Raw genomic sequence first — 15,745 nt, 5'->3', positions numbered from 1 at the left:
GGGCCAGGGCTTGTTCGCAGGTAGATCTTCCTGGCCGGAAACCAGCTTGGGTGGGTGATAGGAATTTCTCTGTAAGATGAGAAATACGTGACAGAAGCAGCCTCTCAAGGAGTTTGTATTCCATTGTGTATATATAGCACAACTTGCTCAGCCACTCATCTGTTGTTGGACACCTGGGTTGCTTCCAGGTTTTGGCTATTACAAATTGTGCTGCCAAGAACATACATGTACACAGATCTTTTTGGATGGATATGTTGGGTTCCTTAGGATATATCCCCAGGAGAGGAATTGCAGGATCATAGGGTAGGTCCATTTCTAGCCTTCTGAGAGTTCTCCAGACTGTTCTCCACAGAGGTTAGACCAATTGACATTCCCACCAGCAGTGTAGGAGGGTTCCTTTGACCCCACACCCTCTCCAGCATTTGCTGTTGTTACCTTTTCTGATGTATGACATTCTCACAGGAGTGAAGTGATATCTCATTGTTGTCTTTATTTGCATTTCTCTGACAGAGACTTGGAGGATTTTTCATGTGTTTCTCGGCCTTTTGGATCTCTTCTGTGGTGAATATTCTGTCCATGTCCTCCCCCCATTTTTGGATGGGGTTATTTGTTGTCTTGTTGTTGAGTTTGTCAAGCTCTTTATATATGTTGGTTATTAAACTCTTGTCTGATGTATGGCATGTAAAGATCTTCTCCCATTCTGTGAGGGGTCTCTTGGTTTGGGTAGTGGTTTCTTTTGCTGTGAAGCTTTTTAATTTGATGTAGTCCCATAGGTTTATACTTGCCTTAGTCTTCTTTGTAATTGGATTCGTTTCATTGAAGATGTCTTTAAAATGTATGCAGAAAAGAGTTCTGCCAATATTTTCTTCTAAGTATCTGATAGTTTGTGGTCGAACATCCAAGTCCTTGATCCACTTGGACTTTACTTTTGTGTTTGGTGAAATACAGTGGTTCAGTTTCATTCTTCTGCGTGTTTCAACCCATTGTTTCCAACACCATTTGTTGAAGAGATTCTGCTTTCCCCATTTAATAGTCTGAGCCCCTTTGTCAAAGATTAGATGTCCATAGGTGTGGGGGAGCCCCCCCGGTTTTTAAATGTTAGTGACATACTGCATGCAGCTTGCGCGCACGTGCGTGCGTGCGTGATGTTTAGTTCTTTCCTGTAAATGTCATATCTTGCTCCAAATCCCTAGGGATTGATGCTGAGCAACCTTCCTATAGGACTTGCCTGAGACCATTTCCAGTATATGGGGGTTGCCAAATGACATGGCCAGAGGGCTGCTTTTACTGCAGATGGATCTGCTGTAGTGCCCTTTCTTCTGGTTCTCATCTAAAACTATCAGCCTTCCACAATCACCAGTCTATAGATTGAAGTTCTCTTAAGTGTAAAATATATTGCCTCTAAAACATAAAGGAGGCCTACTTGTCCTTTCTTTTCTTTTTTAAATTTATTTATTTATTTCGAAATTTCATTATTATTACTATTATTAACCAGAGCACTGCTCAGTTCTGGTTTATAGGTGGTGCAGGGAATTGAACCTGGGACTCAGGCACAAGAGTCTCTTTGCATAACCATTATGTTATCTACCACCACCCTTACATTTATTTATTATTGAATAGAGACAGAGAGAAATTGAGAGAAAGGGAAGATAGAAAGGGAGAGAGACAGACACCTACAGCCCTGCTTCACCACTTGTGAAGCTTTCCCTCTGCAGGTGGTGACCAGGGGCTTGAACTTGGATCCTTGCTCACTGTAATAGGAGCACTCAATCAGGTGCACAACCACCCAGCCCCAGGGATTTTTTTTTTTTTTTTTAACTAGGGCCCTGATCAGCTCTGGCTTATGGTGAAGGGAATTGAACCTGCAACCTTGGAGCCTCAGGCATGATAGTCTTTTTGCATAACCATTATGCTATCTAACACCCCCCCCCCATCTTTCTTAGTAAGAGAAAAGTGAAGGTGTGTATCTTTTCCTTTACTTAAGGGGAATTTCCTGACTATTTGACATCTTATTTTTTAAATAAAGTATTTAAGAACAGACATTTTATAAAAAGGTCCCATCATGATTCTGATGAGCTAACAGGGTTAAGAATCATTTATCGTGGTCCAGGAGGTGGCACAGTGGCTAACACATCGGACTCTCAAGCATGAGGTCGAGTTCAATCCCCGGCAGCACATGTACTAGAGTGATGACTGGTTCTTTCTCTCTCTCTTTCCTCCTATCATTCACATTAATAAATAAACAAAATCTTTTTTAAAAATTGTGTTCTTTTTTTTTTTAAAAAAAAAGAATCGTTTATCTAGTGAATAACAGTCGTCACAAGTTGTACCCATGATGTTTCTTGGAGAATTTATTTTTGGAATATACTTAGTGAGAGAGAATGAACCTGCCAGCTTTATGGAAACATGCCTGAACTTGGATGATCTGTTCTGTTCCAATAATTTCAAAGCATTTTTACTTTAGGTAATTTGCATCATTTGAGTTTTATCTTTAAATCTCATACATAAATTTAAGTCTGAGAAAGTGCCCTTGGGATCCTGTTTTGAAAATGTAGAAATACAAACTTAGCTTGTAAGTTTTTTGCCATTTCACCTTGAAAATGTAGCAAACATGACAGGTGTTGAGTCTTCCACATCAGGCACCTTGTTTCTTGCTTTGTAAAACCTTTTCTTTCATTCAGATTTTTTTTTCCCTTCAGATTTTTGTAGACTGCATGATAGAATGTTAGTCAGAGATGCAAGAGAAAGCTCATGTGGCTGATAAGATTTCACAACAGCAGCCAGGGAAGTGGCTCAACAAATAGAGCACAAGATTCGCATGTTTTGGGCCCTGGCATCAGTCCTTGGCACCACATATGCCAAAGTGGACCAGCACTCAGACTCTCTCTCAATTTCTCTTTCTCTCTCACTTGTTCTTCTTCTCACTCTTCCTCAAAAAGTAAATTAATCTTTTAAAAATATTAGTTGAGTGACTGGAGAAATGACTCAACTAGTAAAGCATCAGATTTTCATGCCTCAGGTTCCTGACTTGATCCTCAGCAAACCCCCATCCCTACCTCATGTGAAACTCTCTCTCTCATATAAATATGTATATATTCTTTTCTTTATTGGCAGATTAATGGTTTACAGTCGACAGTAAAATACAGTAGTTTGTACATGTGTAACATTCCTCAGTTTTCCACAGAACAATTCAACCCCCACTAGGTCCTCTTCTGCCAGCATGTTCCAGGATCTGAACACTCCGTCCCCCCTACCCCCACCCCAGAGGGCAAAAGAAAGACACTTGCAGACCTGCTTCACTGCCTATGAAGTGACTCCCCTGCAGGTGGGGAGCTGGGGGCTCGAACCAGGATCCTTACTCCGGTCCTTGTGCTTCGCGCCACGTATGCTTAACCCACTGCACTACCACCCGACTCCCTTCCCAGAGTCTTACTTTGGTGCAATATACCACATATTTTTTAAATTAGTTTTTTAAAAAAGTATGCCTGGAACTATACCCTGTAATCCTACAGTCTTGTAACCCACTAATAATAACAAATTTAAGCAGTGAAAAGAGAAGGTAACTAAATAGTAAACTACTTGACTGTGTTGTGCAGGTTATGAAAATGTGCTGCATAGTCTTTCAAATGGTGTAACGTCATTGAGTGCCATAGAATGTAATGATTGTAGGAAGGACTAGCCTATTGCCTTAAAGAGAAAGAAAAAAGAAAAAACCCTCACACTAATTTCCATTCTTGAATTTCCAGATATAAATTTTGCTGAAATCTGTGAAATCTATATAGAGACAGTAGTATTGTTTCTCTAGAATAACAAACTTTAATAGTTTGCCTAAATTTATTAGTACTATTAATCTTAAATTTATGTTAAACTTTACCTTTTTTTTTTTCTAGGTATTCTCATGGGAGCAGTTATCAAACTTATAGAGTTTAAAAAACTGGCAAATTGGAAGGTAAGTTTGTCCAACTGTTCATTTTAATACAATCACAGTTTTTATTGGTTGGTCTTTTATTTACTTTCCCTTTTGTTGTCCTTGTTGTTTTTTATTTTTTATTGTTGCTGCAGTTATTGTTGTTATTGATGTCATTGTTGTTGGATAGGACAGAAAGAAATGGAGAGAGGAGGGGAAGACAGAGAGAGGGAAAGAAAGATAGACACCTGCAGACCTGCTTCACTTCTTGTGAAGGGACCCCCCCTGCAGGTGGGAAGCTTGAATAGGGATCCTTATGCCGGTCCTTGTGCTTCGCACCACGTGCGCTTAACCTGCTGTGCTACCGCCTGACTCCCTTTATTGGTTGGTTTTTTTTTTTTTTTTTTTTTTTTTTTGTAGTCATCATTGTTGGATAGGACAGAGAGAAATGGAGAGAGGAGGGGAAGACAGAGAGGAGGAGAGAAAGATAGACACCTGCAGACCTGCTTCACCGCCTGTGAAGCCAACTCCACTGCAGGTGGGGAGCCGGGGTTCGAACCGGGATCCTTCTGCCGGTCCTTGTGCTTTGCGCCACCTGCGCTTAACCCGCTGCGCTACAGCCCGACTCCCTTATTGGTTGGTTTTACACTCTCATATACATTGAAACACTGTCTCCTTGCACTACTCAATAAGGTGTGCTTCTTAGGTCTTCTGCTATTTTTTTTTCCACCACAGTTATCTCTGGGACTTAGTGTCTGTACTCTGAATCCACTACTCCCAGTATTTCCCCCCACCCCCCAGCCCCCCTTTCTAACAGAGACAGAGAAATAGATAGGGGTGGGGGACATGGGGAGGAAAAGGGAGACACCTACAGCACTTCTCCACTGCTCATGAGCCTTACACGCTGCAGCTGGAGAGCAGTGGCTTGAACCTAAGTCTTTGTGCATAGTGACACATGTACTCTACCTAAGGTATGTCACCAATCAGCCCCCAGTCTTTACTGTTGATGGGGAAAAGCTTCTTCTTCACTAAGAAAAAGAAGTTTTCATCGGAGTGTCTATCATTTTTTGACTATTTATTAAATTGTAGTGTTCATTATTTTGTTAGCGGTCTATTAGGTTAGGGTTGATATCTTTATTATTATCATTTATTTTTACCGTTTCTTTTTGTTGTGTGGTTCTGGGCATCAAATCCAGGACCTCATACATGGAAGGCATGTGCTGAGCCACCTCACCAGTCCCTTTGGTTGATACCTTTGCATCTGAGGTTTTCTTTGATTTTTGAAAAAGTGTAAATCCCATGAGGACTGGGTGGTGGTGCACCTGGTTGAGTGCACATATTACAGTTTGCAGGGACCTGGGTTCAATCCCCTGGTTTTCACCTACAAGAGAAGAAGATTCACAAGTGGTGAAGCAGGGCTACAGGTGTCTCTCTTTCTCTTTCCCTCTCCATCCCCCATCTCTCTCAGTTTCTCCCTGTCTATTCTAAATAAGTAATTATTTTTTAAAAGAAAAGGCATAAATTCCACAGTTTCCAGTGATTACAGCAGCACTTAGTGATATTATTTTTAATTTGTACTTTTAGTAATCTCAGGCCAAACTGTTCTATAGGGGAAGAAAGGGTCTAATGAATATTAAACATTGAACAATGTTTATTGCTCTTAATTTGATTCTAAATATGTTCTTTATCTTCAGCTGTCAGAATCAAATTACTAGAGCATGTACAGAATACTTTACATACTGTAGCTCAGGTAGTCCATGTGACAAGCACATGAAGTAGATGAGCCAGGTTTTACTATCTTCCTGTTATAAAGATGGGGAGACTCAGAGATGTTGAGTCCACTATCACAAGAGTTAGAAAGTTACTGAGCTGTTTTACATACAAAATTTTTGTCCCTATGTGCTCTGTACTTTCTCCATCATGGCATACTTTTTTTTTAAAAGATTTTATTTATTTATGAGAAAGATAGGAGAGAGAAAGAACCAGACATCACTACTCTGGCATATGTGCTGCCAGGGATAGAACTTGGGACCTCATGCTTGAGAGTCCAAAGCTTTATTACTGTGCCACTCCCGGATCACAACATCCTTAATTTGTTAACATTCATATCCTGTGTCTACACAGTGGTGATTAGAGTGTGGGCAACAGTATGTGGCACAAGGACTAACAGAAACTCAATTTCAGGGTCAGGTGGTGAAATACCTGGCTAAGCAAAAACATGTATAAAGCACAAGGACCCAGGTTCAAGCCCCCAGTTTCCACCTGCAGGGGGAAAGCTTCACAAGTGATGAAGCAGGGCTGCAAGTGTCTCAGTCTCTTTTCCTTTCTCTTTTTTCTATTTATTTATTTTCACTACTCCCAGTCATCGAAGGTCTGTGTCCCCACCCCCACTCCCATAGATAACCACTATAGTTCTCTCTTTCCCACTCTTATCTCCCCCCTCTCAATTTCTGCCTCTCTTCAATAATAAATTAATAAAAATTCGGGGCCAGGTGGTAGCACACTTGGTTAAGTGCTCACATTACAGTGCACAAGGACCCAGGTTCAACCCTGGTCCCCACTTGCAGGGGGGAAGCTTCACGAGTGGTAAAGCAGTGCTGCAGGTGCCTCTGTCTCTCTCTCCTTCTCTGTCTTCCCCATACCTTGTAATTTCTGTCTCTATCCAATAATTAAAAAATAAGTAAAATAAAAAGATTAAAAAATTTTTTTTAAAAAGAAACTCAACTTAAACTTACATATCCGTATTGAGTAGAGTCATTTATAAGTGTATTACAAAACTGATTTTGAGGAGGAAAATCGTCTACATATTGAATTTTTTTAATTTTTTATTAGTAATTTAATATTGATTTATAAAATGACAAGATAACAGACCAATTCCATACCCTTCTTACCACCAAAGTTCTGTGTCCCTATTTCCCTCATTGAAAATTACAGTAGTTCTCCCAAAGTCATAGATATGGGTTGACTATTATTTCTATAAGTGTATATATTTATATATTGCCCATTTTACCTGTGGTCCTGCCTTCTCTTTCTTTCTAAGTCTGACCTATACCTATTACTACTTTCAAATGTCTTTCCTATTTTCCTCTTCTCACTCAGGATCCTGGTGGAATTGGGTTTCAGGGCATTTTAGTCATTTTCCCCTAATATTTCCCCCTAGGGAAGTATGGACCAAAATTCCTTTGGGGGTGCAGAGGGTGGAAGGTCTGGCTTCTGTAATTGCTTCTCTGCTGCACATCAGACGACCCATATCCCCAGCCTGTTTTTATCTTTCCCTAGTGGGGTAGGGCTCAGAAGAGGTGAGGTTCCAGACATATTGGTGAAGTTATCTTCCCAGGGAGTTCAAGATGGAATCATAGGAGCATCTACAATGTGGTGTCTGAGGAATTTTATAGTTAAAATGTATCACATTTTTAAAAATTTATTTCTTTATTGGGGAATTAATGTTTTACATTCAACAGTAAATACAATAGTTTGTACATGCATAACATTCTCCAGTTTCCCATTTAACAATACAACCCCCACTAAATGTATCACATTTAAGCCCCTCCTACTTTGATACATCTCCTGTGTGCTCAGATAAATTTACCTGTGAAACTGTAGAGAGTAAAATTTGCAAAAAGACCTCATTGTCTAACCTCAAACACAGTTTAAAACTATTATAAGTAATATTCAGGATATAACATATCTATTAAATGAGTCTTCAAAATATATAGCAAGCTCTGAATATCTCCCCTCAGCTGTGGTTGGGTGCCAGTGAGTCTGGGGAAGCCCCGGTGGAGTACATGGTGAATAATATTTCTGCTTTCCTGCTAAGCTTAGCCCCCAGTGCAGTGGAGGTCATATTAGAGCCTGGGTCATGTGCATGACAAATCAGACACACTGCTCAGATTTTGAGCTATTTTGCCAGCCCTAACTGGGAAAATTTAGCCCCCCTCTTAGAGGCTTATTTCTCTATTCATGGACTCAATGTAGCTTAGTGTTTGGATGTTGCCTGTTAGCACATTGATTTCATTTTAAATCAACTGACCAAAATTGGAATTGATTTTAGACAAGAGTATTGATTTGGCTTTAAAACATTATAAATTTATATACAATTCTGGAAACTGCATGAAAAGCTGGACTTCTGGCTTCTCTTGAACAAAAGCAGAAGCTCTTTCTCTTTAACAGCAAGCCTACATTTGGCAGTGAGTGGTATATTTCCCCAAGTAATACCATATGGCATTGAGAAACTGGACTAAGTAACTTGGGGAAGATGTTTTTCATTTTTAGTTTTATATGGTTCAGTGTTACTGAACTTACTTTTCAGTAGATGTTACTTTTCAAATTAAACTAATAGTAACATATTTAATAGTACAGACAAGTATACTTAAGTTAGGGGAGGAATATAATTAAAAACCTAAAAAGCCATACAGGCAACTAGTGCTTGACCTCAGAACAGGGCAAGATTAGTAGGGGGAACATTAGGGCTGGCTTCCTGGAGGAGCAGGTGTTCCATTGGAAACCATAGTAAGGAGCTGGACACCTCTTTGGAAACTGAGTGCTGCAGGAAGCAATGGGAGTTAAGAAAAACAATCAAGGAGCTTAGTGCTTCCTTCCATGAAGGAAATTCTGTAAATAAGTATGATAAAACAAAGTTCTAGTCCTGCTAGACTTGTATTGTCATATGCGCAATCTATTTTTTAATCAATTGGTTTTCTTATTTATAGACATTTTATAACTTTTTTGGAAAGCTTTTATTATGGCAAAACATACATTACTTAAAATTTACCACTTTAGCTTTAACATATATATAATTAGGGGCCAGGTGGTGGCACACCTGGTTAAGCGCTCACATTACAGAGCACAAGGACCTATGTTCAAGCCCCAGGTCCCCACCTGCAGGGGCAAAGCTTCACAAGTGAAGCAGGGCTGCAGGTACCTCTCTGTTTTTTTTCCCTCTCTCTCTCCCCACCCCCTCTCAATTTCTCTCTATCCAATAATAAATGAATAGAAATATATGTATTTAAATATATATACAATTAAAATACATTAAATATTGTATAATCATCAACTATTTCTAAAAGTGTATGTGTGTGTCTGGAGTCTCTCACATACATAATTTCATTATTACCAAGCTGATATATATGGGGGGGAACCTTTTTCATCAAACCAAACAGAAACTTTGCCCTTATTAAACAGTAACCTCATCTCTCACTTCCAATTTCTAGTCTTCCTCCTCTTTTTTGTATTTCCTATTTTTTAGGAGTCCCTAGTTGTTTTCTATCTTTATAAATTTATTCTAAATACCCCATGTAGGTGGAGTCATGAAATATTTGTACTTTTGTGTCTGGCTTATTTTACTTAATAAGGTATTTTATGCTTCATCTATGTAATAGCATGTCAGAATTTCCTTGTCCTTTTATGGCTGAATAATAGTCATTTGTAGGTATATACCACACTGTATAACCATTCATCTGTTTGTGAATCCTTGGGCTATTTCTTTTGATTATTGTGAATAATGCTACAGTGACTATTAGCATGCTGTATACATTTATTTTAAAGGAAACATGATCATAATATTATGTTAAATAGGAAACCACTGAAAGATAAATATAATAAAAAATAATTTATTACAGATGCCTTCTGAAGCCTCTAAGGTCAAGTCTGTCCTCTGCCACAAAGAGTGAATAGGGGCTGATGAGGTAGCTCACTCGGGAGGGTACCTGTTTTGCCATCACAAGGACCCAGGTTCAAGCACCCAGTATACCACATAGGAGTACTATACTATTGGGGAAAACTTTGATATTGTATTCTCTCTCTCTCTCTCTCTTTCACACACACACACACACACACACACACACACACACACACACACACACACACGTGAGATCAGCACATTAGCAAGAGACTTTACATGTGGTGGCAACAAACCAAATGTCTTTGATATAAAGGGGATTTAAAAAGTGTTGAAAGGGGCTGACTTTCTCAATCTCTGGGTCCTGGGATATTTGATGCACACTACTCAAAAACTACTTACAATCACTTCTAGGGAAATTTTGTCAAAAGGAACCTGGGACCTTTCTGTAACACTATTCATTGTAAAGTAATGTTTGAGTTTCTGTGACTGCTATAATAAATTACCACAAACTGGGCAACTTACAATAACAGAATTATTTCTCTCACACAGAGAAATTTGGAATTGTGGTCCAGGAGGTGGCACAGTGGATAAAGCATTAGATTCTCAGGAGCCAGCTGGTAGCGCAGTGGGTTAAGCACACATGGTGCAAAGCGCAAGGACCAGCGTAAGGGGGGTCGCTTCCTAGGCGGTGAAGCATGTCTGCAGGTGTCTTATCTTCCCCCTCTGCCTTTTCCTTCTCTCTCCATTCCTCTCTGTCCTATCCAACAACAATGACAGCAGTAATAACAACAATGATAAACAATAAGGGCAACAAAAGGGAAAAAATAGCCTCCAGGAGCAGTAGATTCGTAGTGCAGGCACCAAGCCCCAGCAATAAACCTGGAGACAAAAAAAAAAAAAAAAGGTTCTAGACTCTCAAGCATAAAGACTAGACTTTCAGTGACTAAACTTTCAAGGAAGAGGTCTAGAGTTCAATCCTGCACAGCACATGTACCAGAATAATGTCTAGTTCTTTTTCTCTGTCCTCCTATGTTTAACATTAATAAATAAATAAAATAGAGAGAGAGAGAGAGAAATTTGGAATCAAGGCATTGGTAGGGAGCAATTCAGAGTCTAGGGGTAATCTTTCAGGCTGCTGGTGGTCCTTGACATTCCCTAGCTTGTAGTAGCATGGCTCTTGTCTCAACTTCTATCTTCACATAACCTTATTTTCTGAGTCTTGTGTTGCCTTTGCTGCCTCCTATAAGAACACTCTCAGAGAAGGAGAAAGAATAGGGAAGCTTCAGGGCTGTGTGATGGTGTAGTTGGTTGAGCACACGTCTTACAATGCATAAGGACCCAGGTTCAAAACCCTAGCTCCCACCTGCAGAAGGAAGCTTCAAGAATGGTGAAGCAGTGCTACAAGTTGTCTCTCTCCTCTGTAGCCACCTTCCTCCTGATTTCTGGTGGTCTCCATCAAACAAAGATAATAAAAGAATAATAATAAAAGAATAGGGAAGCTTCCAATGGAGTGGATAGGACATGGGACTCTAGTGGTGGGAACTGTGTGTAATTGTACCCGTGGTATCATATAATCTTGTTAATCATTATTAAATCACTAATAAAATTTTTAAAAGAAGAAGAAGAAAGAACACTCACATTAGGCTTTAGAGCCCACCCTAATCCAATATGACCCTATCTGGATTCTTTCTCTTTGGATTCTTAATTATATCCACAAAGACCTACTTCCAAATAAAGTTACTTTCTGAGGTCCCAGATAGGCATGAGTCAGGACTGGAGGACACTATGTGTTCCGCTACAGGTGGGCTCTTCTTTTTCTCAGAGAGGAGATTAGTTTCTGAAACTACAGAAAGATGCAGATAGTGACTCTACTGCGCGGGTCCTGAGAATAAGTTGCTCTACAAAATCTGACATTGACCCATTTCTTTTCACATGGGCCCCATCTGAGTCACGAGCTTGTTGTACAGACAGTTATTTTAAGACTTACTAAGGCTTTTTCAGAAGTCATCATTTGCTTCTATTTTGAGCCCTTTTTTGAATGCTATTTTTAGTCTTTATGGTAACAGCTGCTCATTTATAAGAATATGTTTAGTCATTCTTTTCAACAGGGATTTTGATAAGTAATCAAACTCTCAAGATTGTGGTATAGAAATTTTCATATGAAAAAGGGCCTTGACTTTGCAATATTAAGTAGACATGTAGTCATTTTGGACATGAAGACCAATCATGTATTTTTTCCAAATTCACCAACGAGAGTATAATTTTTAAATATATTTTATTTTATAATCTTTATTTATTTATTATTAGATAGAAGCAGAGAAACTGAGGGGGGTGAAGAGAGGGAAAGAAGAGATACTGTCGGCCTTGCTTCACCACTCTTGAAGCTTTCCCCTTGCAGGTGGGGACCAGGGTTTGAACCCAGGTCTTTGTGCATGTCAATGTATACACTTAACCAGGCCCCAAGGCATAAATTTAAAGAGTGAATTATTATTTTACTTATCAAAAGATGGCCCTATTCAGGAAATACCTTTCATGACAGTATTTTAATCTGTATTTAATTAGTATTTCTATCTGAAAGCAGCAAGGGCCTTGTTCCATAGCCAGGACCAAAGCCACAAGGGCATTGTTGCAGTCAGATTTAGAAAAATGGCAGCGTCATCTGTTACTTTCTACATGTCTGCTTTTATCATGTATAGAATCTACTCTTTCTCAAAATGAATTGTTCTAGGCTTACCACTGCTTTTTTTTCCCCCCTAAAAAGAGTTCAGTTTGTGGACTACTTAAACATTTGTTTAGGGTCTGGGTGGTAGCACAGCGGGTTTAGCGCACATGGTGCAAAGTAAAAGAACTGGCGTAAATATCCTAGTTTGAGCCTCCAACTCCCCCTACGGGGGTGGGGGTCGCTTCACAAAAGGTGTGAAGCAGGTGTCTTTCTTTCCCCTTCTCTGTCTTCCCCTCCTCTCTCGATTTCTTTCTGTCCTATCTAACAACAGCAATAACAATAACAACAACAATGGCAACAAAATGGAAAAAATGGCCTCCAGGAGCAATGGATTCATAGTAAGTTACCTAGCCCCAGTGATAATCCTGGATGCAAAAAAAAAAAAATTAGTTTATGTACTTTCTTAGTAGAAGGTAAAAGTTAGGGGGAGTTAGATAGCATAATGATTATGCAAAGAGACTCTCATGCCTGAGACTCCAGAGTCCCCAGACCAACCCTCTGCACTACCATAAGCCAGAGATGAACAGTGCTCTGGTAAAAAAAAAAAAAAAAAAAAAAAAAGGAGAGAGTGAAAGTATACTACTGTCTGTTTGGAAGCATTTTTGAAATATTCTTTTTAAGTTACTTGACCCGAATTTTTAAAAAGATTTATTTTATTAATGAAAGAAAGCCAGAGTATTTATTAATCTGTTATATGCAGCTTTACAACTCTTAACTTAGGACCTCATGTTTGCAAGTGTAGCATTCACTTGCTGTGCACTTTCCCAGTCTGCATCCTGCATTTAAAATACAGGCTTTGTGGGAGTCTGGCGGTAGCACAGTGGGTTAAGTGCATGTGGCGCAAAATGCAAGGACTGGCTATGGATACCGGTTCAAGCACCGGCTCCCCACCTGCAGGGGAGTCGTCTCACAAGCGGTGAAGCAGGTCTGCAGGTGTCTATCTCTTATTCTCTTCTCTGTCTTCTCCTCCTCTCTCCATTTCTCTCTGTCCTATCTAACAATGACGACATCAATAATAACTACAACAACAGTAAGAAACAACAAGGGCAACAAAAGGGAAAATAAAAAAATAAATATAAGAAAATAATAAAATACAGGCTTTGTTAGGAATATTTTTCTTGTTTTTGTCTTTCCTTCTGTGTGGCTTTATTATCTGGTGGTCATTGGAACATTGTTATGTTTCCACTGGACCAGACCCTAAACAAAGATTTGCTTTGATTCTTCAGTGATGGCTTTGCTTTTTTATATATATATATGTTTATTTATTCCCTTTTGTTGCCTTTGTTGTTTTATTGTTGTAGTTATTATTGTTGTTATTGATGTCATCGTTGTTGGATAGGACAGAGAGAAAAAATGGAGAGAGGAGGGGAAGACAGAGAGGGAGAGAGAAAGATAGACACCTGCAGACCTGCTTCACTGTCTGTGAAGTGACTCCCCTGCAGGTGGGGAGCTGGGGGCTCGAACCTGGATCCGTATGCAGGCCCTTGCACTTTGCACCACATGCGCTTAACCCACTGTGCTACCGCCCGACTCCCTGGCTTTGCTTTTTTAATGACCCAAACTCCATACCTCTGAAAATACCTATTTCATTTTTACAGGAAGAAGAAATGTTCCGTCCAAATATGTTTTTCCTCCTGTTGCTTCCACCTATTATATTTGAGTCAGGATATTCATTACACAAGGTAAGACTCGGGCATACATTAGTGCTTTGGAACTGGATGGCTTAAAAATGTGAGTGTTGGGGGTTGGGCTGTGGCGCAGTGGGTTAAGCGCATGTGGCACAAAGCGCAGGGACTGGCGTAAGGATCCTGGTTCGAGCCCCCGGCTCCCCACCTGCAGGGGAGTTGCTTCACAGGCAGTGAAGCAGGTCTGCAGGTGTCTATCTTTCTCTCCCCTTCTCTGTCTTCCCCTCCTCTCTCCATTTCTCTCTGTCCTATCCAACAACGAATTGCGTCAACAAGGGCAATAATAATAACCACAACGAAGCTACAACAAGGGCAACAAAAGGGGGGAAAAATGGCCTCCGGGAGCGGTGGATTCATGGTGCAGGCACTGAGCCCAGCAATAACCCTGGAGGAGGAAAAGAAGAAGAAAAAAAAAGAAAAGAAAAAAAAATGTGAGTGTTAATTTAGCAGTGCTGATTCTCTGAAATCCTGGGGTGTCTGGATTGTACTGTTTGACTTGTGGAGAGGTGCAAACATGATCTGAGTTCCTGTGTTGGTTTTAGACAGTATAGCTTATTAGGCCATTTCCCATTTGTGGGCGGCGGGAGGGATGGTGGTGGTGTTTTTCCCAAGGAAGATTAACAAAATGATTATCAGTAATGCATGGATGACACATTGCCTCATCTAGCTGGACACACACTGACATGTTAAGAGGAAAACTGTGTCCTGAGATTTGAGAGCCATGTGCCCAGGGCTTTTGTCTCTCGGCTCACTAGCTGGAGCCTTTCTCTCTGCTTGGACTCATTCATCCTCGGTGTCTCCCCGTCTAGTGTTTTCTCTTGGGTCTCAGCTCCTAGCTAGTATTCCTCTTGTTCCCTAATTTCCCACCTCCTCTTCCAGCATCTGATCGATTTTTCTCTGTCCTATCCAACAACAACAGCAATAACAGTAACAATAACAAGAACAATGGTAACAAAATGGAAAAAATGGCCTCCATGAGCAGTGGATTCATAGTACAGGCACTGAGCCCCAGCAATAACCCTGGAGACAAAAAAAAAATGGTTTATGTATTTTCATAGTAGAGAGTAAAATGTGGGGCAGGAGGGGGGCAGCTAGATAGCATACTGGTTATGCACAGAGCGTAACCCAGCACCTACCAGTGCTCTCCTCATGGGTCCAGGGCCCTGGAGAGCAGCAACACTATCCCTGCCCTGTTCTCTGCTTTGCCTTCATATTTCTGGTCTCTGTCCTCTGTCTCTAATTGGACTCCTTGTGTCTAGGCAGGAGTTCTTACTTTTAAGTTAATTTGTATAGACATGCCCTCCTCCCATGAGTTTAAGTTTTAAAATTAAAAAGTGGTTCCACTTCAACTAAAATAAATAGTAATGCAACTTTTGTTACTTTTGTGAGCGTGATTAAAATTATGACACAACAAATAAACACCCAAGGTTTGGCCTACCTTTGGAGAGAGGGAAAAGCCTGAACTGTGGAGCTGGAGAGACCTAGGCCTAATCATGTGCTGCCCCCTATGGGTTCATTATGGATTGAATAGAAATTAAAACCAAACCAGTAATCTCCCAAAACTCTATTTCCCAAACTTTGAGATTTACACTAGATGAAGGAATATATGCAAAATACTACCTGTCATGTTAAAGAAATGATAGTGCTTCTTGCTGTTATTAATATTATCTGTTATTAGCATTACTAGTACTGCTATCAGTCACTTTTTTTTCATCAGAGCACTGATCAGCTCTGGCTTCTGGAGTGGGGCAGGATTGAACCCAGAACTTTAGAGACTCAAGCATGAAATCTTTATGCATTGGGAGTTGGGT

General features: G+C 40.1%; 1 protein-coding gene across 6 annotated transcripts in view; it reads left to right on the top strand.

Annotated features, from left to right (window-relative positions):
- SLC9A8 (solute carrier family 9 member A8) overlaps positions 1–15,745 on the top strand; it is a 104,375-nt gene that overhangs the window by 19,294 nt on the left and 69,336 nt on the right. For all 6 annotated transcript variants that reach the window (XR_009548296.1, XR_009548297.1, XM_007533186.3 and 3 more), the window contains 2 exons: positions 3,891–3,949; positions 13,848–13,931. Coding sequence is in view for 4 of the 6 variants with exons in the window: in XM_007533186.3 (XP_007533248.1) it covers positions 3,891–3,949; positions 13,848–13,931 (143 nt within the window). In the remaining 2 variants the exon portion in view is untranslated. The remainder of the gene's footprint in view (positions 1–3,890; positions 3,950–13,847; positions 13,932–15,745) is intronic.

The sequence above is a fragment of the Erinaceus europaeus genome, chromosome 1, assembly GCF_950295315.1.
Source record: "Erinaceus europaeus chromosome 1, mEriEur2.1, whole genome shotgun sequence".
NCBI classification, from domain to species: Eukaryota; Metazoa; Chordata; class Mammalia; order Eulipotyphla; family Erinaceidae; genus Erinaceus; species Erinaceus europaeus.
The sequence above is the reverse complement of the archived record's forward strand: the minus strand, read 5'-3'. Positions and strand labels throughout refer to the sequence as shown.